Source organism: Saimiri boliviensis, chromosome 17 (genome assembly GCF_048565385.1).
Source record: "Saimiri boliviensis isolate mSaiBol1 chromosome 17, mSaiBol1.pri, whole genome shotgun sequence".
Taxonomy (NCBI): domain Eukaryota; kingdom Metazoa; phylum Chordata; class Mammalia; order Primates; family Cebidae; genus Saimiri; species Saimiri boliviensis.
In genome coordinates, this window is record NC_133465.1 from 71,797,726 (window position 1) to 71,823,621 (window position 25,896).

The 25,896-nt window shown below is 55.3% G+C and overlaps 1 protein-coding gene across 2 annotated transcripts; it reads right to left on the reverse strand.

The window, feature by feature from the left end:
* On the reverse strand, positions 1–25,767 carry OGFOD3 (2-oxoglutarate and iron dependent oxygenase domain containing 3). 2 transcript variants are annotated; one of them, XM_039475988.2, is made up of 9 exons: positions 25,684–25,767; positions 20,691–20,908; positions 15,740–15,815; positions 14,374–14,416; positions 12,382–12,446; positions 11,713–11,769; positions 10,410–10,563; positions 1,862–1,985; positions 1–338 (listed from the first exon to the last, which is right to left on the reverse strand). In XM_039475988.2, exons 1-9 carry the CDS (start codon positions 25,755–25,757, stop codon positions 202–204), a joined length of 948 nt encoding a protein of 315 aa, XP_039331922.1. In that variant the 5' UTR covers positions 25,758–25,767; the 3' UTR covers positions 1–201. The 2 variants fall into 2 exon arrangements, with proteins under 2 accessions (XP_039331922.1, XP_074245186.1); XM_074389085.1 differs by having other exon boundaries at positions 20,691–20,905; positions 25,684–25,757.
* Between the last annotated feature and the right edge of the window lie 129 nt (positions 25,768–25,896).

A 25,896-nucleotide genomic window follows, 5' to 3' on the forward strand; every position in this document is an offset into this window, starting at 1 on the left:
GAAGTGAAAAGCTGGTTCCCTCCATTTACTCACAGATGAAAAGATTAAAACATCAGCAAATCAAAATCAGAGAATTCCTAAGGCACTCTGTGCAACGGGAACACGGCTGGACCTGGGGGTGGGCACACGGCTGGCGTGGCTGCCTCCACACAGGGCTGCGCGGCCCAGGCCCTCCTCAAGCCCTCTCGGCCCGGCTGCCGGCTACGGGAACGCTGGGTCCTGGATGCCATGGTCGGGGTTGCAGCTGAAGGCAATGGTGATGGCGTAGCGGGTACCCCAGTGGACCTTCTCCACCCGGTGCAGGTTCTCGGACCCCGAGGTGAAGAAGGAGACGCGACCTTGGGGAGAAGAGAGAGAGGTGACCCCAGAGCCACGCCCACAGCCAGGGCCTTCAGAGGGCCTGCGGTCCCCAAAAGAGCACCCGTGACCGATGAACACAACAAACCAGGCAGGCTGGGGAAATCGCCCCTCTGTGAACTGCTTCTGCAGGAGCAGGAGCTGGAGAAACGACCCAGCAGCGCTCAGGGGAACCTGTGGCCGGGGAGGGGCCCCCAGGGCCAGCGGGGTCTCTCTGTGGTGGGCGGGACAGAGGAAGGAGCTGCAGGTGCCACAAGGCCACCACTGGCCCCAGGCGCCCCAGGTCATGTGACTTCCACGGGCGCCCCAGGCCGTCTGACCTCAGAGCCCCCCGCGGGCGCCCCAGGCCATTTGTCTGACACTTTAATGTCTTGTTTCTAATCTTGTTTCTGCTGAGAACAAAAACCAAGCCCTGGAGGTATTCTAACAAAGAATCCGGAAAAACAAGTCAAGATAAAACATCCAACCGAACATTAAACTGGCAAACACCTCCCTGGCTCCCTTCAAGGGGAGAGAGATGAAGCCTGAACAGGTGGCCTCTGAGAAGTCCTGGGGGCAGCGCCTCTCCCAATTCCCATCTCGAGATTCCGGTTCCCGTGCTCTAATGCTGAAGTGGCTCTGCCCACCCCACTGTGGAGTTTCTGCGGTAGGCGTTCACCGCTGGACTGGGAAGCGAGGGCCATCGGGACTCGGAGGACACCACGGTCCCCCACTCGTCCTGGCTCCAAATGTCCTGTGACAATTTCGTTCCCCTTCACAGGTTACCGCTGGAAACTCGATCCCTGCCTTTCATATTTGTAAACCTGACTCCGTCTTTGAAAGGGGGGAGAAGAAGTCCATCCCGGATGTGCAGGGCATTCTAGCTGGTCAAGAGAGAATTGTACTCTGCCTGGAAATAGCAGAGCAAAATAAATCAGGCGGATGCAATGGACCCTCTTAATGCAGGCCGGGAAGCACCTGGAACACAGGCAGGGCAGCCCATCCCTCCTGGACCCGGTGGCGGGGGGCCCCTCCAAATATGAAGTGCCCATTCCAGGGTAATCTGAGTTGCAGCACCTCACTCTGGGATGGCAAGGTCCATCATGATGGGCTCTGAAGCCAGCACCACAGAGCCCTCAGCGAGGAAGAAACCTGGTCACCAACACTGGGCTGGGGCATCATCTAATCTTAGGCTGTGAGTCCCTTTGACAAGGGCCCAGCGGTGAGCATCCTCCAGAGGGGAGGGAGGGGGACCCTGACTGCCAAGGTGACGTGCACCAGGGCCTGGAGGTGGGCTCTGGGCCAGCGGCAGCACAGGGACCTGGCTCAGCCCCGACTGACCGTGACCTCAGACACGTGGCCCTGTGGACACCAGCCTCCTGGTGCCAGACCCAGGAATCACTCAGCAGCAGCCTGACACTCAGCAGGTGCTCCGTGAATGCAGCCTGGCTCCCAGGGACGCCCCCTACACCCGTGGTGCCTGCCCGAGCCGGGACCCCATGCCCAGCCCCGTCCAGCCTCCTACCGGCTCTCGGCTCCACCGTCCTGTTGACGCCCTCCTCCATGAACACGAACCGCCCTCCGCCAAAGTCCTCCTGGTAGTCGGAGAGGTACAGCAGCGACGTGTAGTCAAAGGAGCCGTAGGTCACCTGAGGGCGGAGTGGGGAGGGGCAGAACCGGCTCTCAGTACACTGCCGGGACAGGCTCTGCTGCTCGTTTTTTTTTAATGGGCAGGGTCTCCAACTTTTTTACAGACAGTGTCACCCAGGCTGGAGTGCAGTCAGCACTGTCATCACTTACCATGACCTTGAACTCCTGGCCTTAAACAATCCCCCTGCCTCCGCATCCTCGTACCTAGGACCACCGGTACGCGCCACTACACCCAGCTCAGGGTTTTTTTGTAGATGCGGTGTCAATCCACCCACCTTGGCCTCCTGGGTGCTAGGGTTACAGGCGTGAGCCACCGACACTCTGTGCCTCTTATTTTCCAGAAAGTAAATTAACAACACGTGTCAGCCCCATTCGTGAAGCCAGTTGTCCCTTCGCAACTTTAAAAACCCTCTGCCGAGTCTCCAGCTTGACGCATTCTGGACCAGGATTTCCCATAAGCTGAAATGTCTGAGCAGCTGTGTTCCAGAAAAGGCTGCGGGCAGCAGGGGTGCACCCTGGCTGGTCCCCCGGCTCCGGCCTCTGTCCACACGCGGGAACCGGAGGCAGCAGTGGACATGCTCTTGCTCCTTTCTTCAGATGTGGAGCGATCCCAAACTTTTTTAAACTTGTAATAAAACGCAGAACCTGATGTGCCAGCTTAACTGCTGCTTGACTGTTCTTAGGCACACAGTTCAGTGACCAGCACGTTCCCAAAGTTGTGCAGCCACCACACCGTCCTCTCCAGAACGTCCCATCCTCCCAGGCCAAGCTCCGTCCCCAGGAAGCACTGGCTCCCCAGGCTCCCCCAGCCCCACCCTCTCCATTCCACTTTGTCTCTGTGAACCTGGGGACTCCGGGGCCCCACGGACGTGAGATCAGGCAGGATCTGTCCCTCCATGACTGGCTCACTTCACTCAGGGGTCGCAGCACTCAGCTTCTGTTCCAGAACCCAGCCGGGGCCACATCCCAGGGGTGAAGGGTGCTGGAGGCCACACCCCAAAGGTCAAGTGTGCAAAGGGGAGGGTGGGTCTCACCCAGCTCAGCTGTCTTGAGCACATCCAGAGTGTGGAGGGGAAGAGACACTCTGGGGAGGGAAGGGCCACGGGGCTGCACCAGCCCTGAACTGGGCACCCACAGTGCGGGCGCTGAGCTGGGCACATCACACACCTCGACAGAGCCTTGTGTGCAGCAGAGAGAGCCCAGGCTTGAAGGCAGACTCTGGGCCCTCTCCTGGGCAAGGCGGCCGCCTCTGAGTTCTCCCGGGAAGGAAAGCAGGATCACGCTGAGGCCTGGCCCCCAGTCCCACCCACCAGCATCCACCTTAGGTCTAATCCGCAGCAAGGAAGCCCAGTCTCAAGTGGTGCCCTGGGAAGGTAGGTCCAGCTCCTTCTCCCCCCACCTGCAGCTCCCTCCCCACCACCCCCGCCCCCTGCCTGCCAGGGGGCTCTTGGTCCAGCTCCCTCCCCAGCTACCCCCACCTGCCAGGAGGCCCTTTGGGCTCAGCTCCCATGGGCTTCACCTCCCCCTGGCCTCACAGCTGCCCCCTGAGGCTCCCCCCTCAAAAGCTTCCCAAGTACAAGTCCTTGCCAGGCTCTGATTCTGGGGAGACCAGAGTAAGACAGACGCCAAGTGCGCAAAGCCACGTGCAGACCACACTGCCTTCTGTAAAAAGGAACACACACCACATTCTGTGATCTAACAGCCACTGGCTGCCTTATGTTATGCAATGGGAGGAAAGAATAATTGCCAGAACTGTTCTAAATGTGACTCTTTACAACTGACAGAATGTGGTATTTTATGCACTCCTTTTTATATACACAGACATTCAAGAAGAACTCAAGATCTCACGACTCTGGTTACTTGTAGCTATGTGAGAGGCCTTCCACCGGGGAAAGGTGGAAGACAGACTTTTTAACGTTTGCCTTTATATATATATATATTTATAATATATGTAATATATAATATATAATATATATAATAAATATATTATATTTATATATAAATATATATAAATATAAATATATATATTTTACTTTTAAATCTCATAGGATGCATTACTTATTCAAATATTTGCATTTTGATGCATTACTTACTGAAAACTAAATTTAAAATAAAGTACACTGGCTGGAAGTCAGCAAAATAGCTCCCCACAGAACACAAAAATCACAGGTTTCCAAACAGTGCAAAGTGTCTGCTCAGTAGAAAAACACTAATCTTCAGACGATACTTTGGTCTCCTGATAAGCAGACAGAATTCAGTCGCAGGCCGTGGAGGGAGCCGGGAGCAAGGGGCGGGACCGGTCCACTGTATGTGGCGGTGGAAGGCCAGTGAGTGCGACGCAGCCGTGAAAACAGAAGTGCTTACAGCAACGTGGTGGCACCGGCTGCCTGCTGCCCACACGGCAGCGCCCGCCTGAGGGCGAGAGGTGAGGACTGAAAGCCATCCTAGGCCTTTAGATTCCTTCGTTGTTCTTGTTCCCTTGGGTTTACCGTTTTAATGCCAAGATGGCAGATGCTGACTGCAGATCACAACCGCGATCTCTCTCCCACTGATCACAACTGAAACTGCACGGGGTGCACTTTGGGAGGCCGTGGAGGGCAGATCACCTGAGGTCAGGAGTTCGAGAACAGCCTGGCAAACATGGTGAAACTCTGTCTCTACTAAAAATAAAACAATTAGCCGCCTGTGGTCTCAGGCGCCTGTAATCCCAGCTACTCAGGAGGCTGAGGCTGGAGAATCACTTGAACTCGGGAGACAGAGGTTGTGGTGAGCTGGGATCACACCACTGCACTCCAGTCTGGGCGTCAAAGCAAGACTCCATCCCAGAAAACAAAATAAAAACTGCACAGGGTGCCGGAGATGACCTGAAGACTCAGGAAAGCACACAGCGCAGGGCGGCAGTCGTTTCCCGCAGCTCCTCGTTTCCCACGGCTACTCCTCCATTTCCCGTGGTTCCTCCGTTTCCCACGGCTACTCCTCTGTTTCCCATGGCTCCTCCATTTCCTGCGGCTCCTCCTCTGTTTCCCACAGCTCCTCCATTTCCTGTGGCGCCTCCATTTCCCACGGCTCCTCCTCCGTTTCCCATGGCTCCTCCTCCGTTTCCCGCGGCTCCTCCTCCGTTTCCCACAGCTCCTCCGTTTCCCGCAGCTCCTCCTCCGTTTCCTATGGCCCTGAGGCTCCTCCTCTGGCAGGAGGTCAGGCCCAGTGGGCCAACTGCACTGAGCAGGGGCAGCAAAACTGTGGAGAGAAACTTTCTGTTTTTCTCTTTTTTGTTTTAAGACAGGACTTCACTCTGTCACCCAGGCTGGAGTGCACTGACACGACCTCACCTCAACCGCGGCTTCAAACTCCCTAGCTCAGGCAGTCCTCTCACCACAGCCTCCCAAGCAGCGGAGACCACAGGAACAGGCCACCATGCCCAACTAAAACTTTTTTTTTTGGTAGAGATGGGGTTCTCACTATGTTCTGGTCTTGAACTCCTGGGCTCAAACAATCCTCCGACCTCAACCTCCTAAAGTGCCGAGATTACAGGTGTGAGCTCCTGTGCCCGTCTGACCTTTCTAACCGAATTCCATGAAGCCTCTATTCTTTTGCATGACCAATGTGGCCACTGATGTCTGTGATTGCAGCTGTTAGTTTTCAAGGCTATTACGGAGCTGGGGTGGGGGGTGGGGAGGAGAAGTTAAACCGCTGTGAAGCTCACTGCTCTCGATGAGAACCAGGGGTTTTCTTGAATAAATGCTCCCTGAATAGCTGCAGGCCTTTGGTTGATTTCCAGAGTTCTGAGAAAGTCGATTCTGACCATTTTTGCCAGTTTTCCCGCTGCTTTTTATGGAGGAAAATTTTCAGAGGTTCTTACTCTACCACTTCACTGATGTCCCTGCTAGGACTTTAAAGTAGATATAATAGCCATGCTGTATGCAGCAAAGGTGAATATGCTTGAAATGAATGGATGTGCTCAGCAGTTTAACACAAACTATAACGAAGGAATCCACTGGAAATTTTAGAGCTGAAAAATATGCTGGATAGGCACAATAGCAGATGAGAGGGAAGAAGGGAAGAGGCTGAATCCAGGACAGACGAGTGAATCACACAACCTGAAGAGCAGAAGCAACAGAGCCCCGGCGACCTCTGGAACAACAGCAAAAGCTCTAATATTTGTGTCATCTGCCTCCCAGGAGAATAAGAGAGAGAAATTGGCACAGAAAACCCTATTTGAGGAAATAATGGCACCAAAGCGTTTCCAAATTTGGTAAGGACAAATTGCATAAAAGTCAGAGAAATCATCGTAAAGTTCTCAAAAAGTATTTAAAAACCAGCCAGGCACAGTGGCTCACGCCTGTAATCCCAGCACTTTGGGAGGTTGAGGTGGGTGGATCACCTGAGCTCAGGAGTTCGAGACCAGCCTGACCAACATGGAGAAACCCCATCTCTAGTAAAAAAAACAAATGTCTCCAGAACAGCTGGCAATTTAAACGGTGTGCAGAGCAAAGCAAAGGTTTACTCCTGAAGGCACCGTGCAGCCTGTGACCGCAGCAGGCCGTTTCTAACTCGGCATCGGCATATTTACAGGGCGTTTTCTTCCAGTGCCTGCCTTTCCTCCGCATAGCAATCAGCTCAAGGCCGCACTCTCCGTGTGAAAAACAAGAAACCTCCGGCACAGAGGCGGGGCCAGGGATCAGGGCAGCTCCATAGCCGCGTGCCCTCTGGCCCTTCCGTCCCACAGGCAGCAAGGCATCTGCCATCGCTGTGGGTTAAAGCAGGTGAGGCCAGACATTGCGTGCGAGGTGAGCCAGCCGTGAACTGGAGGGAGCCGCACCTGGACCTCGCCGCACCTGGAAGTCGCCGCTGCTGTCCCAACACTGGGAGCACACGGACCAGGAGGAGAAGTAAGACTGCAGCTGAGCGCCCGGAGGGGGGGCAGACTCCACCGCCACTGGGCCAGAATGTCCCCATAAAGAAATGGGAAGCTGCGCCACTGTGAGGAGCATCCGGTGGCCTCTTCGTGCTGTTCTTCTGGGAGACAGCGTGGGGCAGGGGCAGTGACAGGCATAGGACAAGCTGCAGATGCCAGCGTGGGTGCTGGGGACACCGTCCCGGGTCTCCTGGCTCCAAGCATGACTCTGGGACATTGGGGCTGCCGGCACAGCCCCTCACAGCCAATTTGCTCTTTGTGCCTGAAGAACTTCTCCCTCTGCCCTCTCCCTGGAGCTCAGTGACAGCCAGCCTGCCTCTTAGCGTGGCTCGTCCTGAGCCACACTCTCTGCAGCAGGCAGGCGCCTGGCCTGCATGTCGGGAGATTCTGGACCCTCTCCCGTGGGAAGGTTTCCTTCCCCAAGGACACACCATCTTCAGGTCAGACACACCTGCCTGACCCCACATGTCACCTCCGCCCTACGTGTCACAGCACCTTGTTCTCCCTCTGCAGGTGACTATGACTGTCTCAGGCCAAGAGTCTCAGCCCTGGTCCCCTGAGGCAGCCACAAGTCCAGGCAGTTGCAACTGACGGTTGTCAAAGACCCTGGGGAAGGCAGACGGGAGCCCAGTGCAGGTCAGGTGGATGAATAAAGCCATAGGTCCCCCTTAATGCACAGAGAAAAACAGGCAACATCTCCTGCTTCCCAGAAGGCTGCCCAGAATTGACTGCACTCAGCCCAAATCTGACCGGGTGCTATGCTGGCCACACAGGAGCCCTCGCCGTGCTGGGCTGATTCACTTAGATTATCGAGCTCCTGAGTCTAGCAGCCACATCCATGCTGCAGTTCAGATGGCACTGGTAGGCAGGGGGTAGGGGGCAGGGGGAACGTTCTCATTGCAGAATGGAACATTCCACGGGATGGCACGTACCAGGTGGAGGAGGGAGAGCTTCAGAGTCCAGAACACAGGAAGCCCCACGGAGCAGACAGCCACTAGCTTCAACACATAGTTTCAACAGCGAGAAGAGGGCAGAGGATCCCTGGCACCTATGAGCCCACTAACCTGACAAACCAATGCCAAACAGACACAGACGCGCCTGTGGGCCCCAGGGAGATCTGAGCATGCCACAGAACACCTGTGGACAGCCAGACCTTCCTGCTGATGCCTGAATGTGACCGTGGAGTATGCGTGTGTGTCATTTAGGGGAGGGGGCGTCTTTTATTTTAGAGGGGGATACTCAAGCTTCATGGAGGTGATGATATGATGTCCAGAAATCCCATGGAGCAGAGGGTGGGAGCAGGGCAGCAGGCAGTGGGTGACACAAGACTGCACTTGTGGCTAGACGCGGTGGCTCACGCCTGTCATCCCAACACTTTGGGAGACCAAGGTGGGCGGATCATCTGAGGTCAGGAGTTCCAGACCAGCCTGGCCAACATGGAGAAACTCCATCTCCACTAAAAATACAAAAATCAGCCAGGCATGGTGATGCATGCCCGTAATCCCAGCTACTCAGAAGCCTGAGGCTGGAGAATGGCTTGAACCCAGGAAGCAGAGGTTGCAGTGAGCCAAGATTGCACCACTGCACTCCAGCCTGGGTGACAGAAGGAGACTCTGTCTTAAAAAAAAGACTGTTCTTGAAGAAAAATTTAGCAACAAATGTCTCGTGGCACAGAAAGCCGGCCATCTAACCGCCGCTCCTTCCTCCGTCACAGCAGGCGTGGCGGGGCAGCAACACTCCTGATCTTCCCAGCCACAGGCTTTCTGGCTTTAGCCTTGTATTTGAACTTCAGCTCCGGGGCTGCTGACAGTGCCACCCAACCACTTCCATCCAGGCTGACTATGAAGGGAACTCACAGCTTCTACATGAGGAAAGTCAACCTTAAAGAATGGCTATGATACCATTCTGCTTACTAGCTGTGCTTTACTTTTACCTTCTAAAAGCTTTTATTAAGGGCCAGGTGCGGTGGCTCACACCTATAATCCCAGCACTTTGGGAGGCCCGGGCCGGTGGATCCCTTGAGGTCAGGAGTTCGAGAACAGCCTGGCCAACACGGTGAAACCCTATCTTTAATAAAAATGCAAAAATTAGCTGGGTGTGGTGGCATGTGCCTATAATCCCACTTACGTGGGAGGCTGAGGCAGGAGAATCCCTTGAACCTGGGAGGTGGAGGTTGCAGTGAGCCAAGATGGCGCCACTGCACTCCAGCCTGGGTGACAGAACAAGACTCTGTCTCAAAAAAAAAAAAAAAAAAAAAAAAAAAGACAAAAAGAAAAGATAAAGAAAGAAAATGGGTTGGGCAGTGGCTCTTGCCTGTAATCCCAGCACCTTGGGCAGCTGGAGCAGGAGGATTGCTTTAGCCCAGGAAGTCAGCATAGTGAGACCCTGCGTCTACAAAAAAATACAAAAATGAGCCAGGGGTCGGGGCATGCACCTGTGGTCCCAGCTATAGTCTTAGTCCAGGCTGAGGCAGCGGGATCGCTTGAGCCTGGGAGATCAAAGTTGCAGTCGGCCATGACAGCACACCAGCACTCCAGCCTGAGCAAGAGTGAAACCCTGCCTCAGAAAGAAAGGAAGGTAGAAAGCGGTAGACGACGGCTCCCACAGCCAACACAGAGACCCGGGCCAGGGAGAGCATGGGGGTTGGAGAGGAGGCCAGCTGCTGGAAGAGGTCGAGCCTAAACCTGCGAATGAGTAACAGTGGGGCCACCACAGGCCGTGTGGGGCGGGTCCCTCCACTTCTTGTCACCATCACATGAGAAATTGTATTTCCTCAGCTCCATCAGCGAGATTGAGGGTGTGTCCTGAAACCTCAGGGAGGAAGACATCTAACTGCTAACACCCACTGGGCATGGTGGCGCGTCCTGTAATCCCAGCACTGTAGGAGGCTGAGGCAGGTGGATCACGAGGTCAGGAGTTCGAGACCAGCCCGGCTAACCTGGTGAAACCGTCTCTACTAAAAATACAAAAATTAGCCAGGCATGGTGGGGCCTGCCTGTAATTCCAGCTACCAGGGAGGTTGAGGCCGGAGAATCGCTTGAACCCAGGAAGCAGAGGTTGCAGTGAACTGAGATCGTGCCACTGCACTCCAGCCTGGGTGACAGAGTGAGGCTCTTCCTCAATCAATCAAGACAGACAGACAGACAGACAGACATACTAACGCCATCAACACAGCAGGCAGATGTTGTAATAGGTAGCCCTGTTGTAGTCCCTAACGGCCAGAGAACGGGAACACGTGGCCCTGCCAGGCACTCCCGACAGGCAGCCAGTGCAGAGCAGCCTACCCACTCCGCGCACCTTGTACGTGCGCTCTCACTTCATCCACATGCGCGCGTACTCACCCTGTCCACGTGCACGCTCACTCTGTCCGCGCCCATGCTCACCCTGTCCACGTGCGCGCTCACCCTGTCCGCGCGCGTGCTCACCTTGTACACACGGCTCTCACTCTGTCCACGTGCACGCTCGCCCTGTCCACGTGCGCTCTCACCCTGTCCACGCGCGTGCTCACCTTGTCCACGTGCGCGTGCCAGTACTCGTCATGCGCCGTCCGCGCTTCTGTGCTGTTTATCCGGGAGAAGAAGGTGGGCTTGGTGAGATGCAGCGAGGCCGCGTTGATGCCGAAAGCCTCCGCGATGGTGAGCTGGACCTTCCGCCGCACCTCCCTGCAGGGAACATGACGGCCGTCAGCACAGCTGCAGGCGGGAGGGGACGCCCGAGGGTCCCAACCTGTGGGTGCCAGGAAGAGGGGCCGGCCGAGCAGGGCTCCGGACCGCGTGGCAGGGACTCCCCAACACGCCGGGAACAGATCCTGGTTCTGCCCGGGGAGTACGTGGCCGCCACCCACGCGCGGAGAGACCACGGCAGTGGGACCGGGAGGAGGGAGAAGGGCGCCTGCGGGACCCACGCTGGGGAGGCTGGTACGGAGTCGGGACCCAGATGCCAGAGCCCCAGGGCGGGACTTGTAGGGCAGGGAGCCCAGCCTCCTATTCAGCAAGGAAGAGGCTGCTATCCCCTGACGTGGGCGTGGAAGGGGCGTGGAGCCTGCTAAATGTGGATGGGGTGTCTGCACGGGGGGTGACAAGGGGACTCGCGCTCAGAAGACCCCATGTGTCAGACCAAAGAGTTCTGAATGGATGTCTGGGTGGGCACAGGCCCGAGGGCCCTTGTGTATCCTGGGATACTTGTGTGACACTTGGCTCCTTTGTCTTCATCTCAACCTGGGCTACTCCCGCAGATTTTTTTTTTTTTGAGACGGAGTCTTACTCTGTCACCCCAGCTGGAGTACAACGGCAGGATCTTGGCTCACTGCAACCTCTGCTCCCAGGGTGCAAGCAATACTCCTGCCTCAGCCTCCCAAGTAGCTGGGATTACAGGGATCCGTCACCATGCCCAGCTAATTTTCATATTTTTAGTAGAGATGGGGTTTTACCATGTTGACTAGGCTGGTCTTGAACTCCTGACCTCAGGTCATCAGCCCGGTCTCCCAAAGTGCTGGGATTACAGGCATGAGCCACCACACCAGGCCTTATCCAGCAGAATTTTTAAAACTGGGCTGATTTTACACAGCAGAAAACAAGAGGTCCTGACCAGGATGCGGCCACAGGACTCCAGATCAGTTTCACCGACCCGGCGCACCCTGGCCACACTGGGCCTGCCCCGACCTTTGCTCTGTGAAAACTCATCTGTGGGCCAGGCCCTGACCCTGGCCCCTGGGCCTCTCTGTGGGGCCTCCCCAGACAGGTCAGCTCCCCGCAGCCCTCAGCCCCAGGCCACCCCACCTGCAAACCCACACCCACCTCACTCCTCCTTACCGGTATAACTGGAAGTCCTGCTCTGAGAAGATGTTCTGTATTTTATCCCCAAAATATCTGTGGGAAAAAAAAAAAAAGGAGAATTCACAACATACTTCATTAATCTGTTGTTCATCTCCTTTCCATTCAGTCATTCCTTAACCTAACCTGCAAGTCCCTGAAAATCAACTGGTCCTCACGACTCCATTTCTACAATGGTAACCACTATAAAGAAGGAGCCGGGCCGGGTGCAGTGGCTCATGCCTGGGTGACAGAGCGATATGCCATCTCAGAAAATAATAGTAATAACAAAGAAGGAGCTGACCGGGGGCAGGACCTGGGCTAACGTGTGAGGCAGGGAGGGTCTCCTTGCTCCCCTGCCCCTCAGATTCTTGGCGGCTGCTCCTGGGAGCCTTCCACCTCTGCTGCCTCCTGCACCCACCCCTTCTGTCCCTGGGCCCACAAAAAACGCCAGATTCCCCTAAAGTTTCATGACAAGCCTCCGGCCCACAGGCTGCAGAGAGCCCACACCTCCCAGCTCCTGCGTCCCCACCAGCATCACAGCCACTGAGGCCCTGAGGCTGCCCCCAGACAGACCCTCCCTCGCGTGTCCACATGTCCGTGGTAGGAGACACAGAGCCGCTCACTCAGCCTTCAGAGCCAGCACTGAGGTCACACTGCAGCACTCACCTGTACAGATTCACAAAGTGCTTCCCGACAGACAGAGCCCCGGAGTGCAAGTCCAGAATGGACGCCTGGAGAAGACGTTGTGGAGTAAAGTGTGTGGCCACAGCAACGGCCGTGGCTGTGTTAAAAGTCACTGATGGTAAATGTGAGTTACCAAGGTCTGTCCTGCACACACTCCAGGATTTAATTTCATTTTTTTGTAAAAAGGATCTTACTTTGTCGCCCATGCTAGAGTGCAGTGGCACGATCTCAGCTCACTGCAGCCTCCCCATTCCACGCTCCAGGCCAAGCAATCCTCCCAGCTCAGCCTCCCAAGTAACGGGAACTGAAGGCGCTCGCCACCACACTTGGCTAATTTTTCTATTTTTCGTAGAGATGGGATCTCACTATATTACCCAGGCTGCTCTCAAACTCCTGGGCTCAAGTGATCCTCCCACCTCGGCCTCCCAAAGTACTGGGATTACAGCCGTGAGCCACTACGCCCAGCCTCAACCCAGGACTTCCTTAAAATCCTCCCAGACCAGCCAGGTGAGGTGGCTCACGCCTGTAATCCCAGTACTTTGGGAGGCTGAGACGGGTGGATTGCTTGAGGCCAGACGTTCAAAACCAGCCTGGTCAACACGGTGAAACCGTTTCTACTAAAAATACAAAATTAGCAAGGCATGGTGGTGGGCGCCTGAATCTCAGCTACTTGGGAGGCCGAGGCAGGAGAATCTCTTGAACTTGGGAGGCAGAGGTTGTAGTGAGCTGAGATCACACCACTGCATTCCAGCCTGGGCCACAGAGCGAGACTCCATCTCAAAAAAAAAAAAAAAGAAAGAAAGAAAAAGAAAAAAGAAACACTTTGAAATTCTCGAAGAGTCTATAAATTAATCTTCCTGGAAGTTTCAAATATGCAGAATGACTTGGGTCTACGCAATGCTTATAACTCAAAACGATCACCAAATACACAGAGAGAAACAGATCTGCAGACAATTCCACACACCAAGGAAGAAATAACCCTGAGAAAACCGCATGGGAATTCGTGCTAACATCAGCCGTGCCGGGGACTGACTCCCAGCGGCCGCCCATCAGGGCAGCGAGGCCACAGCGGGCGCTGGCTCCGTGTTCCCTGCGGCTGCAGTAACACAAACTGGGGCTTTAAAACAAGTTCAAAAAAGAAAAAAAAAAAACACAATAAAACACAAGTTAATCCTCTCACAGCTCTGGAGGGCAGAGGTCTAAAAGCGAGCTGTGGGCGGAGCCCTGCTCCCTCCCAGAGCTCCAGGGGAGGTCCTGCCCCCCACTTCCCGTGGCCGCGCGCTCCCTCTCCGCCTCTGTCTTCAGGGGACCTTTTCCTCCTCCCTCTCAAATCTCCCCCCGCTTCTGTCTACTACGGGCACTTGCCATCGGATTTAGGACCCACCCTAAATCCAGGGTGATCTCATCTTGAGAGCCTTAAGTTAATTACATCCACAAAGGTCCCTTCTCCAAATCAGATCATGTCCATGGGCTCCACGTGGACACATTCTGCAAGGCCACCAGCCGCCCTCCTGCAGCACCACAGGGGACGGCTGCCCCGGCAGGCGTCCATGGAGGCATGAGATGCGTCACAGCGTCTCTGTCCCATGGAGGCTCTGCTGTTTCCCGGCAGCTCCGTGGGCTCTCCCGTGTCCAGGGCACACAGCCGTCTCCTCACCGGGCTCCCACCCCTCTCCCTTGCCGGCTCCCTGCTTCCGACCCCCTCCATCCCCCGCATGTGACCTGGAGCCAGGCAGGCTACGATATGCCGTGAAGAGACAGCCACGCACATCTAAGGACATGCTCTTCCCAACGAGGGGCTGCCGCGTGGGCTTCAGTCAGGCATAGCTGCTGCAGTGGCTGCTGAGAAACACCACGGCCGGCCCCACCTACACTTGGGGGCACCAGGGGACCCTGCATGTCTGTGCCCTGTCCCTCCGAGTGAGAGCAAAGTCAAAGTGTAAAAACAAGGGGCAGGAACTACATTCAACTCACGCCTCCGTCAGAGCCTCCCAGAGAGAGCCCCTTCTCAGCTATGCTGTGGGGAGAAAATAATTCAGAATTTAGTTACTAGAATTGTCTATAATGTATCATCTAGGCAAAACATCAATCAGCACAGTTAATGCAATGTTAGTGGGTCCTGCTTGTTTAATGTTTAGGATGTAAACAAACGTTTAGACCAAAGGACTCAACTTTCAAAGCTCAGTGCCTAAGCGACACCACCATCATCTCTTGTCAACACCTGACTCAGCTTAGAAACGGCTGGTCTTCAGCACTTCGGGAGGCCGAGGTGGTGGCTCACCTGAGGTCAGCAGTTTGAGACCAGCCTGGCCAACATGGTGAAACCCCGTCTCTACTAAAAATACAACAATTAGCTGGCGTCGTGGTGGCACGTGCCTGTCATCCCAGCCACCCGGGAGGCTGAGGCAGGAGAATCGCTTGAACCCAGGGCGGAGGTTGCAGTGAGCCGAGATCGCACCACTGCACTCCAGCCTGAGTGACAGAGCAAGAGTCCATCTCGAAAAATAACAACAATAAAAATGACTTAATCTCTCATCTTCAGCATCGAGAGCAACCTGGACCAAGCTCAGGAGCCTGGAGAGCATCTGGAGGAGGACTTGCTGCTCCCCGTCTCTCCTGGGACCTCAGGCAGGTGGAGGCAGCTTTGAGATTCACCAGCTCAGGAGATCGAGGCCCTGCCCGTGGTGAGAAAGATACCCACGCACCGGCCGCGCTGGACCTGAGAGGGCCACTCCGAGCTGCCACTGGTGCTGGGAGCCGCCCACGGACACCGAGCAGGGACGTGCCATTGCCTTAGTGAGACAGCAGTGACCCCATGTGGCGCCGGGCGGCGTCCTCAGGGGCAGGTGCCCTGGGAGGAATCTCGGGGTGGGGCCGTGGCCCATGGCTGCACACCATCTCAAAGAGCGGTTGGAAAACCGAAACGTCCTTTTAAGATCTCAATGAGAAAAGTCCGGCACCAGTGGCCTCTGAGTGGCGTCCTGTGCTGCCACACGCCTCGGCCAGGTGGGCTGAAGGGCTGCCCCGAGGCAGTCTCAGGGAAGACGCTCCGGAGGCTTCAGGTGAGCACGGGGCACCCCAGAGGTGGTGCAACCCCTGCAGAGGAGCCCGGGGCTCCGGGCACTCCCTCAGCTACGGCTCCACGGAGGGCCACGGCCTCCTCTCCTGAAATCGGAAAACCTGAGCTTGGCCCTTGAAAGCACATAAGGAAATTCTTATGAAATTACAATCACATCTTTAAAACCCCTTTATTACTAATGATGCTCCGCCCCACCCCAGCCCCGCTGTGCGACCCTGCATGTTTGTTTAAATCCCATCGTGCTCAGGGACGGGCGGTTACCTGCGAATCCGCTCCGCCTCCTCCCTGGTGATGACGGCATCGGTGACGCCTCTGCCGCACTTCCTGGGGGTGCAGCCTGGGAGGGGACAGCCCGGGTGAGAGGCGGTTTCCAAGGCCACTGGCACACACCCTTCCAGGGGATGGGGCCAGAGCCGGCTGATCCGCCTGGTCAGATGTGAATTTCAGACACGCAACCACAGCTCTCCAGCGTCCGTGGCTTTGTGCAGCGCGTCTGGAGTCCACGTCTCACTGGGCGTCCTTGGCTTCCAGTGGCTACAACTGGAGATTTAATCCAGAAGCATCTGTTGCTGCCCCAAACCCGGGGAAAGCCACAGAAGCTCCAGACACAGCCTCAATGGCATTCCTGAACCATCGCTGACTGCAGGTCCAGACACCACAGGCACCGTCAGAAAACTCTCCTGAGGCCACCAGAGTGAAGCTTGTGGGTCTAGTCCCAGGCCTTCCCCAGGGCACAGCAGACTGCTCCCCACATCCCTGTCTCTCCCCATACCTCGGTGACCTGCAGAGGCTGAGGGAAGAGGAAGAAGCAGCTCAGATGGGGGTCAGGGCTGTCAGGGCAGGGTGGTCAGGGCAGGGGCAGGGTGGTCAGGGCAGGGGCAGGATGGTCAGGGCACGGACAGGGTGGTCAAAGCAGGGACAGGATGGTCAGGAAAGGGTCAGGGTCATGGGGGCAGGGGCAGGGTGTTCAGGACAGGGGCAGGGCGGTCGAGGCACAGATGTGCAGGGTACAGTAGAGCGTCAGAGAGGGGACCAGCGACCCACCTGGTGGTGGTCTGGTACCAAATGCAGCTGGCTTTGTGTGCTGGGCAGGCTGCAGGCCAGGCCTGAGCAGTGAGATGGCAGCCCACGAGCACCAGGACACAGGCCAACCGCCACTCTGCAATTTGCTTTTCTTCCCTGTCCCTGCGTCCTGCCTGGAAAGCCAGTCATGAGCCTGGACGTAGAGCCTGGCTCCTGGGACACGGGAGTAAAAGCCTCGCACCCAGCGCTGAGCGCTAGCACCGGGGCTCGGACCCGAGGACCACAAGGTGCTGCGGTGACCTTGGCTCTTTTCTCTGGGTCTTGTCCCAGGAGATAAACAAAGCTCCACTTGGCTGAATATCAGGGAAGGGGAACTGTAGTTACACATGGCTAAATGATCTGATGGACATAGGTGTTTTATTTGAAAAACAAAAGTCAGTGAGACAGCAGTAATCCCACGTGGAGCTGGTTTATTTTTTAAAAAAACCACCACCATTTTTATAAGGTTTACCCCACCAAACATGAGGACACAGGAAAGCAGAAAGCAAAAGGCAAACACCACGGGAGCCACACGGGCCTGTGCTGCGGCCTCCGGACCAGCAACGAGAATCGCTGGAGGGAAAAGAGAGTCACCCGTGGCACAGGAGCAGCTTGGCAGGAAGAGGAAGGGGCGGCAGGTAGCAGACACCACCACCCCATGGCACACCGGGGCCAAAACAGAGACGCTGCCGGGTCTGCACCCCACGGAGAGCCTGACGCCTCTTTCCATAACGGGTGGGTGAAGGAGACAGGAAGTGGCGACCGGAATTTGTGCACACGGGCGTGGGTCGGGAGAAACACCCCCACGCTTCGTCTGCTGCCAGGACACGTGTGCTTCCCAGACACGCTCGGAGCACGAGCAGAAGCAGGCCACACGTCAGCCCGTGAAGAAAGTCGGGACCGACTGCAGAGAGTCTGCGTCACACAGGCTGTGTTACCCAACTGCATTCAAGTAGGTTAGAAGTCGGTGTTTAAAAAAAGACCAAAAATCCCATGCATTTTTAAATTTTAAAAATTTCCAAGTAACTGCTGAGTTGAAAAACAATAGTAATAGAAATTAGAGGCCAGGCACAGTGGCTCATGCCTGGAATTCCTGCACTTTGGAGGCCGAGGCAGGCAGGCTGCTTGAGCCCAAGAGGAGTTCAAGACCAGCCTGGGCAACATGGGCAAAACCCCGTCTCTACAGAAAATACAAAAACCAGCTGGTGTGTGTGGCACACGCCTGTAGTCCCAGCGACTCGAGGGGCTGAGGTGCGGGTATTGCTTTAGCCCAGGAGGTTAGGGCTCTAGTGAGCCATGTTTGCACCCCTGCACTCCAGCCTGGGTGACAGAGCAAGACCCTGTCTTAAAAACAAACAAACAAAAAAAGAAATTAGGGAGTACTTATAAAATGACAATGAAAACACCATAAATCAAGACATTGGGGATTTGAGACTTCCAGCTAAGGTCAAGGCTGAGTAGCAGGAACCGGATTTAGCCTCCTGCTTGAAACAACTAAGAACTGGACAAAATATACAGAATCATGGTCCTAAAACAGTCTCAGCCTCGAGGACAGAGACCCCAAGAACGAGAAGCGAGTGAGTATAATTCACAGGATCCTGGGCTGACCTGGTACCAGAAGCGGAAGCCACAGCAGTGATGGTGAGAGCTGTGATGGCCCCAGGGCCCCCCACCCCTCAATCCGCAGCAGAACACTGAGCCTCAGAACATGCAGAGCATGCGTGTGACGAGACCAGGGTTTGAGTAAAGAACCATAACGAGGATCAGGCCAGGCGTGGTGGCTCACCTGTCATCCCAGCACTTTGGGAGGCCGAGGTGGGTGGATCACCTGAGGCCTGGAGTTCATGACCAACCTGGCAACATGGTGAAACCCTGTCTCTACCAAATATACAAAAATTAACTGCACGTAGTGGCAGGTGCCTGTAGTCCCAACTACTCAGGAGGCTGAGGCAGGAGAATCGCTTGAACCCAGGAGGTGGAGGCTGCAGTGAGCCAAGATCGCACCACTGCCCTTCAGCCTGGGCGACAGAGTGAGTGACCCTCTGTCCCTCCCTCCCAGAAAATACATTAAACCATTTGCTTTATTGTAAAATACATGCAACACAGAATTTACCATTTTAGCCAAGATGTTTTGTTTTGTTTTGTTTTGTTTTGTTTTTGAGACAGAGTCTCACTTTGTCGCCAGGCTGGAGTACAGTGGCATGATCTGGGCTCACTGCAACCTCCAACTCCCTGGTTCAAGCGATTCTCCCGCCTCACCCTCCCAAGTCGCTGGGACTACAGGCATGTCCCACCACACCCAGGCAATCTTTTTATTTTTAGGAGAGATAGGGTTTCACCATGTTGCCCAGATGGTCTCGGTCTCCTGACCTGATCCGCCCGCCTTGGCCTCCCAAAGTGCTGGGATTACAGGTGTGAGCCACCGCACCTGGCCAAAAGAGTTCTTTTAAAAGTGCAAGGTTTGGTGGCATCAGCCGCAATCACACTGTGCAGCCATCACTAGCACCACCTCCAGAGCTTTTCCACCTCCCCCAGGGGAAATCCCAAACCCATTAAACATGGACTTCCCATCACCCCTCCCTCATCCCAACTTTTTTCTTTTTGGGGGCAGGACAGGATCGCGCTGTGTCCCAGGCTGGAATGCAGTGGTGCACTTAGGTTCACTGCAGCCCCAACCTCCCGACCTCCCAGGCCCAAGTGATTCTCCCACCTCAGCCTCCTGAGCTGGGCCTACAGGCATGCACCACCACACCTGGTTCATTTTTTATTTTTGTAGAGATGGAGTCTCACTATGTTTTCCAGTCTGGTCTTGAACTCCTGGACTCAAGCCATACCCTGCCTGGGCCTCCCACCGTGCTGGAATTGAGGGTGAGCCACTGCTGGCCATTCCAAGTTTTTTTTTGTTTGTTTGTTTGTTTTTGTTTTTGTTTTTGTTTTTTTGAGACAAGAGTCTTGCTTTGTCACCAAGCACCAGGCTGGAGTGCAGTGACGCGATCTCAGCTCACTGCAACCTCCGCCTCCCAGGCTGAAGCAATTCTTCTGCCTCAGCCTCCCAAGTAGCTGAGATTACAGGCGTGCCACCACGCCCGGCTAATTTTTATATTTTAGTAGAGACGAGGTTTCACCATGTTGGCCAGGATGGTCTCGATCCCTTGACCTCGTGATCGGCCTCCCAGAGTGCTGGGATGACAGGTGTGAGCCACCGAGCCTGGCCCCCAACTGTTTTTAATGTCGATAAAGTGTTAATGGTGGCAAGAAAAATTTCTCCTGGGTGCTGACATTCAAAAACTCGTTTTGGAAAGCTGGGATGTCGGAGAGGGGACTTCTGCGGGGTAGCGGGGAACCCCGCACCCCAGGAGCGCGTTCCCGTTCCCGCCCCTGTGCGCGCCTCCCGCGGCTGGGACCGCGTTCTCGGGCGGCACACCGGCGCCCCCTGCTGGGAGAACTCGGCAGTCCTTTCTGGGTTCAAGTTCTCAGCATTGAACTGAATTTTTAGGAAACCTGAATTCTGTCTCAAAAACCCAGCCGCGCGTGCTGAATTTTTACAACTAAGAATACATCCAGGTGACATGGAATGTTCGGGAAAACCGAGCAGCCACCGGAGGCCTGCAGGCGGCGGGGTCTGGCCGGGCCGCCCCGCGCGGGGCCGTGCGCTCTCCAGGGTGCTGATCCGGCCGCAGCCCCTGGCTCCCCTGGAACCGGCGCCATCCGCCTCTCGGGCCCAGGCAGAACGGGAGTCGGGGGAGGGAGCTGAGGCCCAGGAGGGCGGAAAGGCGGCTGGCCGTTCCCTGTTACATTTTCCCCAACATTCACCGACTCGACCACATTCTCCAGTCAAAAAACCCTTCTGATTTTGACCTTCTCATTCCCATCTTTCTGAGGCAAACCATCTCCTCCACTGGACAGCACAGCTTACTAAAACGCTGACCGTGGCTGGGCGACGGGCAGGGCCAGAAACACCTGCACTCCCAGCCAGGGGTGGACTGGCCAGCCTGCAGGAGAGGAGGGGTCATCTGCCACCCCAGGGTTACCACCTCCAGCCCGGTTTCCACCCCTTCGTTGCAGCCAGCAGCAGACGTCCTTCAAGCACATTGAGTCTCATTTTAACGTGCTGCTTTCCTGAACTACCGCGGAGCCCGTGGCACTGTACCTTCAAACCTCCGGTGACTGTCATAGTCCTCAGAGCAGGGCACCTCGATGAATCTCCCCGCCAGGACCTCGCCACGGCGGGCCAGGGCCTCCGTGACCCTGTCGTCGGCCCCCAGGCTGCTCCAGAGCAGGAATGCAGTCAGCACAAGGCCGGCCCCCAGGCCTGCAGTCCTCAGCCACGGCCTCTGCGTCTCCCGTGGGGCTCGGTCCTTCTTGCTGCTGAGAAAAGAAAACACGCCACGTCACCCAAACGTGGGGCGAGGCCAGCGGAACGCTCACACCAGTGATGACCAGCCTCAGGCTATGCCCACGTAACATCTGTTAGGGACGCTGACCTTTCATGGAGATGGGCTTCCGTCAACCCAAAAGCCACAGTCTCACTCACATCCCACTGGCTAGCCACACCAGGCAGGCTCCCGCAACGCAGGGGGTGGGAAGGGAAGTGTCTGCCCAGACCAAGGCTCCCCAGGATCTCTGGAAGAGGCGCAGCAGGGCTGTGTGTGACCCCACCCCATCTGACAGGCAAGGCTGACTGAATTTACTCCTACCCTGCCGCAGCCAGGCCCCGGAGCACCTGTTTGGAAGGTTCTGTGGGAGTCTGTCTCCAGTCACGCTGCCTGTACCCGCAAATGGCTGCCGCACCCCGCCCCCACATGCTCCCGGCACACACAAATGCACCTGTGTGCACACACGCAGGACCTGAACCAAGCCAGCCAGGAAGAGAATCCAAGCACACCAGGTGCAAATCTGCAAATTCACACACACACGATTTGTGAATAATATGCTTTCTGTACAACCCAGGGCTAACTGTGGAGCTCAAACAGCCCACACTGACACTGAGAATGCCTGTGTGTCTATGTAGGTGTTAACTGGGGCAGCCGTGAGCTCCATTATCCAGGAAAGTCTTTGGGGCTGTAGGTCTTGAAGGGCAGGCAGAACGTGAGAAAAGAGATGACAGCGTCCTTTCACGGAACTGCACTCTGTTTCTTCAAGTCTGTGACCAACTCCTGAAAAGCAGGGAACCTGCCTTTTATTTTCACACACCCTCAACACTTCACAGCACTCAGTAAATGACACACAAATTCCAACCAAATGCACTGCCTGATAGCAGCAGCACAGGCCATGCTGGGCAGATACAAGAGTATTTCCCACAGGAGTTACAGAGTTTTGGGGTGCCCCACTCACAAAGATCTCCCCTGAGAACACCAGCAATCCCTCCAGCCCACTCACAAAATCTCCCCACCCTTGAGAACACCAGTAACCCCTCCAGCCCACTCACAAAATCTCCCTACCCCTGAGAACAGCCAACCCAGCCCACTCACAAAATCTCCCCACCCCTGAGAACATGAGCAACCCCTCCAGCCCACTTACAAAATCTCCCCACCCCTGAGAACAGCCAACCCTTCCAGCCCACTCACAAAATCTCCCCACCCCTGAGAACACCAGCAACCCCTCCAGCCCATTCACAAAGACCTCCCCACCCCTGAGAACAGCCAACCGCTCCAGCCCACCAAGCCTCTGCTGCTTAGACCAGGGAGGATGCCTGACTCCAGCCAGGCCCATCACCTCTCCTCCCCTGGAATTCCAAATCTGGCAGAGACTGCCAGGCTTCTTAGCAGCAAGCAGCTGGACCCCTGTGCAGACCGTGCTGTGGATGACGTGTCCTCCCGGAGCTGGACAGGCAGAGACTCAGCCTGGCCGCTGGGACAGCAAGGGACAAGAAGTGGGAGCCTCAGAGGCCTCGGTCACAAGCGTCAAACCACAGCACCGTGCAGAGGAGAGTCATCGAAGCCTTCCTGATGGGTGTCACAGGAGCCTGGGGACATGAAGTAGAAGGCATCCGGGCAGAGAAGGGGACTGCTGCCCAGGCATGGGGGTGGAAAACTGCTCAGCATTGTGGGGAGCTAAAGGGGAAGGAGGGCAGAAGATCTCAAAGGGGACCAGGTGTCCTAACCAAGGCCTTGGGACGCCTCCCCCAGTCATCAAAGTGTATGCACCGTGACCCCACCTTCACCCACACCTCACCCCTGAAATGAGGGCTTCCTGCCTGGGGCCGGCACTGTCCACTCAGGAGGCACAAACAATTCCCTCCCTTTCCCTTCAGTGGTCTCTAAGTGCCTCCTGAGCCCAGGAGTTTGAGAAACACTGCAATAGAGACTCATGTGTTTTAGGCAGGAAAAACAAAAAGACTAGACATGGTCCTTATAAAGGCTACTTTAGGTCGGGCTCAGTGGCTCACACCTGTAATCCCTCAGGTGGATCACCTGAGGTCAGGAGTTCAAGACCAGCCTGACCAACGTGGTGAAGTCGTCTCTACTAAATACAAAAAAAAAAAAAAAAAAAAATTAGCCAGGCATGGTGGCACATGCCTGTAATCCCAGCTACTTGGGAGGCTGAGGCAGAAGAACAGCTTGAACCCAGAAGGCACAGGTTGCAGTAAGCCGAGATTGTGCCACTGCACTCCAGCCCAGGTGACGAGAGTGAAACTGCATCTCAAAAAGTAAATAAATAAATAAAGGCCACTAATATGAAACGTTTCACAATAACAAAAGGATTTTTTTTTTCTTTTTGTTTTGAGACGGAGTTTCGCTCTTGTTACCCAGGCTGGAGTGCAATGGCGCGATCTCGGCTCACCGCAACCTCCGCCTCTTGGGTTCAGGCAATTCTCCTGCCTCAGCCTCCTGAGTAGCTGGGATTACAGGCACGTGCCACCATGCCCAGCTGATTTTTTGTATTTTTAGTAGAGACGGGGTTTCACCATGTTGGCCAGGATGGTCTCGATCTCTTGACCTTGTGATCCACCTGCCTCGGCCTCCCAAAGTACTCGGATTACAGGCTTGAGCCACCGCGCCCAGCTAAGACTTGTCTGTTTTGAAGTGTTATTCAAACTGAGACATTGGCCATTTGCGTGTGGGATTAACACCAAGGGTGCATTTTCTACAGAGTGGGGCATTGTTTTTCAAAGAGTCACTAGAGCACGTTCTGAGCAATACCCTATACCACATTTCAGGATGCTTTTTCTCAGGATAAATACAACATTCTATATTGGCCAGGTGCAGTGGCTCATACCTGTAATAGCAGCACCTTGGAAGGCTGAGGTGGGAGGATCACTTGAGCCCAGGAGGTGGAGGCTTCAGTGAGCCATAATCATACCACTCACTCTAGCCTGGGTGAGAGAGAGAGAGACCTTGTCTCAAAAAAAAAAAAAAAAAAAAGCGCTATATTTATTCATTAAATTTTAAAACAGAGTCTTACTCTAGCCCAGGCTGGAGTACAGTGGCACGATATCAGTTCACTGCAACCTCCACCTCCTGGGTTCAAGCAATTCTCCTGCCTCAGCCTCCCGAGTAGCTGGGATTTCAGGCACCTGCCACCATGTCCAGCTAATTTTTGTGTTTTTAGTAGAGACAGGGTTTAACCATGTTGGTCAAGCTGGTCTCAAACTCCTGACCTCAAGTAATCTGTCCACTTCAGCCTCCCAAAATTCTGGAATTACAGGAGAGAGCCACCACGTCCAGCCTCAAAAGTCTATATTTCTATACTAATCATTCAGTGCTGACAAAATCTGTTACTCAGCATTTCAGAAAATGTATAACTTAACTGGAAAAATTTTAAATGTGTTAAATAACTTCTCTATGTATTTGAAGGAAATATGTAGATGTATGTTTATAATTGAAATGTTCTTTTGGAGAGATTTGTTTCTGGGAGAAGGTAGAATCATCTTATAAATCATCTTATAAATCATCTCTAGGTCATTCATTTGTGTTAATACAGTTATGGCTGCATGCTAGTCTGACAGTAGTGGGTCCCCAGAACTTATTAACCTTAGTGTCACCACCATTGGTATACAACCCCCCCACTGCTGAATTTGATTGGCCAGGTGCAGTGGTTCAGGCCTGTAATCCCAGAACTTTGGGAGGCCAAGGCAGGCGAATCCCTTGAGGTCTGGAGTTTGAGACCAGCCCGGTCAACATGGTGAAACCCCATCTGTATGAAAAATACAAAAATTAGCCAGGTGTAGTGGCAGGTGCCTGTAATCCCAGCTACTCATAAGGCTGAGGCAGGAGAATCTCTTGAAACCAAGAGGTGGAGGTTGCCGTGAGCCGAGATTGTGCCACTGCACTCCAGCCTGGGCGACAGAGTGAGACTCCACCTCAAAAAAAAAAAAAAAAAAAAGAAAGAAAGAAAGAAAAAGAAAATATTATAGCTGTGAACTAGCATGAGGCATTTAGGATCTTATCTAGCAGACTCCAAGAGCAGCTGAGATGAAAGGGGGATAAAAATCTCAAGAACAAACTATGATGTGTAAGAGCTGCCGGAGCCTAGCCTAGCCAACCCTGAGGCATCCTCCTGATATTCCTTAACTGACAGCTTCAACGTGCAACTCGTCAATAGAGGGGAATTGGGCACTCCCAGAAGAGCAAGATATTAATATTAAGCAAGCGAGAAACTGTATTCGGCACGCTAGAGGATCCTTCACTAATACCTGCAAACTAAGGATCACCTGTAACATTTTAAAATCCTACAACTAAGCTATTCCTCCATGGAGGAATTCTGCAAACCTCTAGAATTCCACGGGAAAATCAGGCTTCGCGGTTTAAAAGGGCAGGCAGAGGCACGCTCCCGGCTCAGGCGGACTTTCCAGGCTGCTGGGCGGGTTACTCCACGGGACAGCGGAGCAGCAGCAGCTCAGCAGGCTGGGAGCAAATCCCCCTCCTCCTTCTCATCCCCCCGCGGGGTCAGTGGGCCTCCGCCGGCACCTGCTCCGCTCCCAGCGTGGGAAGCGGCAGGCCCCGCCCTCCGCGGCAGACCACGCCCCGCCCGGCCCCGCCCCCGCCACTGCCCCGCCCCCGCCACTGCCCCGCCCCCGCCACTGCCCCGCCCTCCGAGGCAGACCACGCCCCCTGCCCCGCCCCGTCGGCAGGGCCCCGCCCCGCCCACGCCACGGCCCCGTCCGCCAATGCGGCGCGCGCCCTTCCCGTCCTCGCCGCTACCTGCTCCGGCTCCGCGGCTCGGCCGCTCCGTTGCCCTCGGGCGCCTTGGTTGCGGCCCTCCGCTGAGGCGCCATCGCGCCAGACCGCGTTGGAGCCGGGCCGGACGCGGGAACCGCCGGACCCGGGGACCAACGCCGTGACAGGGAGCGCGAGGCGGGCGCGGCGCAGGGACGCGAGAGCGACGCGCTCGACCATCGGCCCCCGGGCTGGCGG

Excerpts from the sequence above, each read along its gene's own strand:
- OGFOD3 (XM_039475988.2), bottom strand. The coding sequence starts at position 25,757 with ATGGCGCCTCAGCGGAGGGCCGCAACCAAGGCGCCCGAGGGCAACGGA. Across the intron at positions 20,909-25,683 it reads GAGCCGCGGAGCCGGAGCAG|CAGCAAGAAGGACCGAGCCC; the intron begins GTAGCGGCGAGG and ends TTCTTTTCTCAG. Across the intron at positions 15,816-20,690 it reads CAGTCACCGGAGGTTTGAAG|GCTGCACCCCCAGGAAGTGC; the intron begins GTACAGTGCCAC and ends GTCCCCTCCCAG.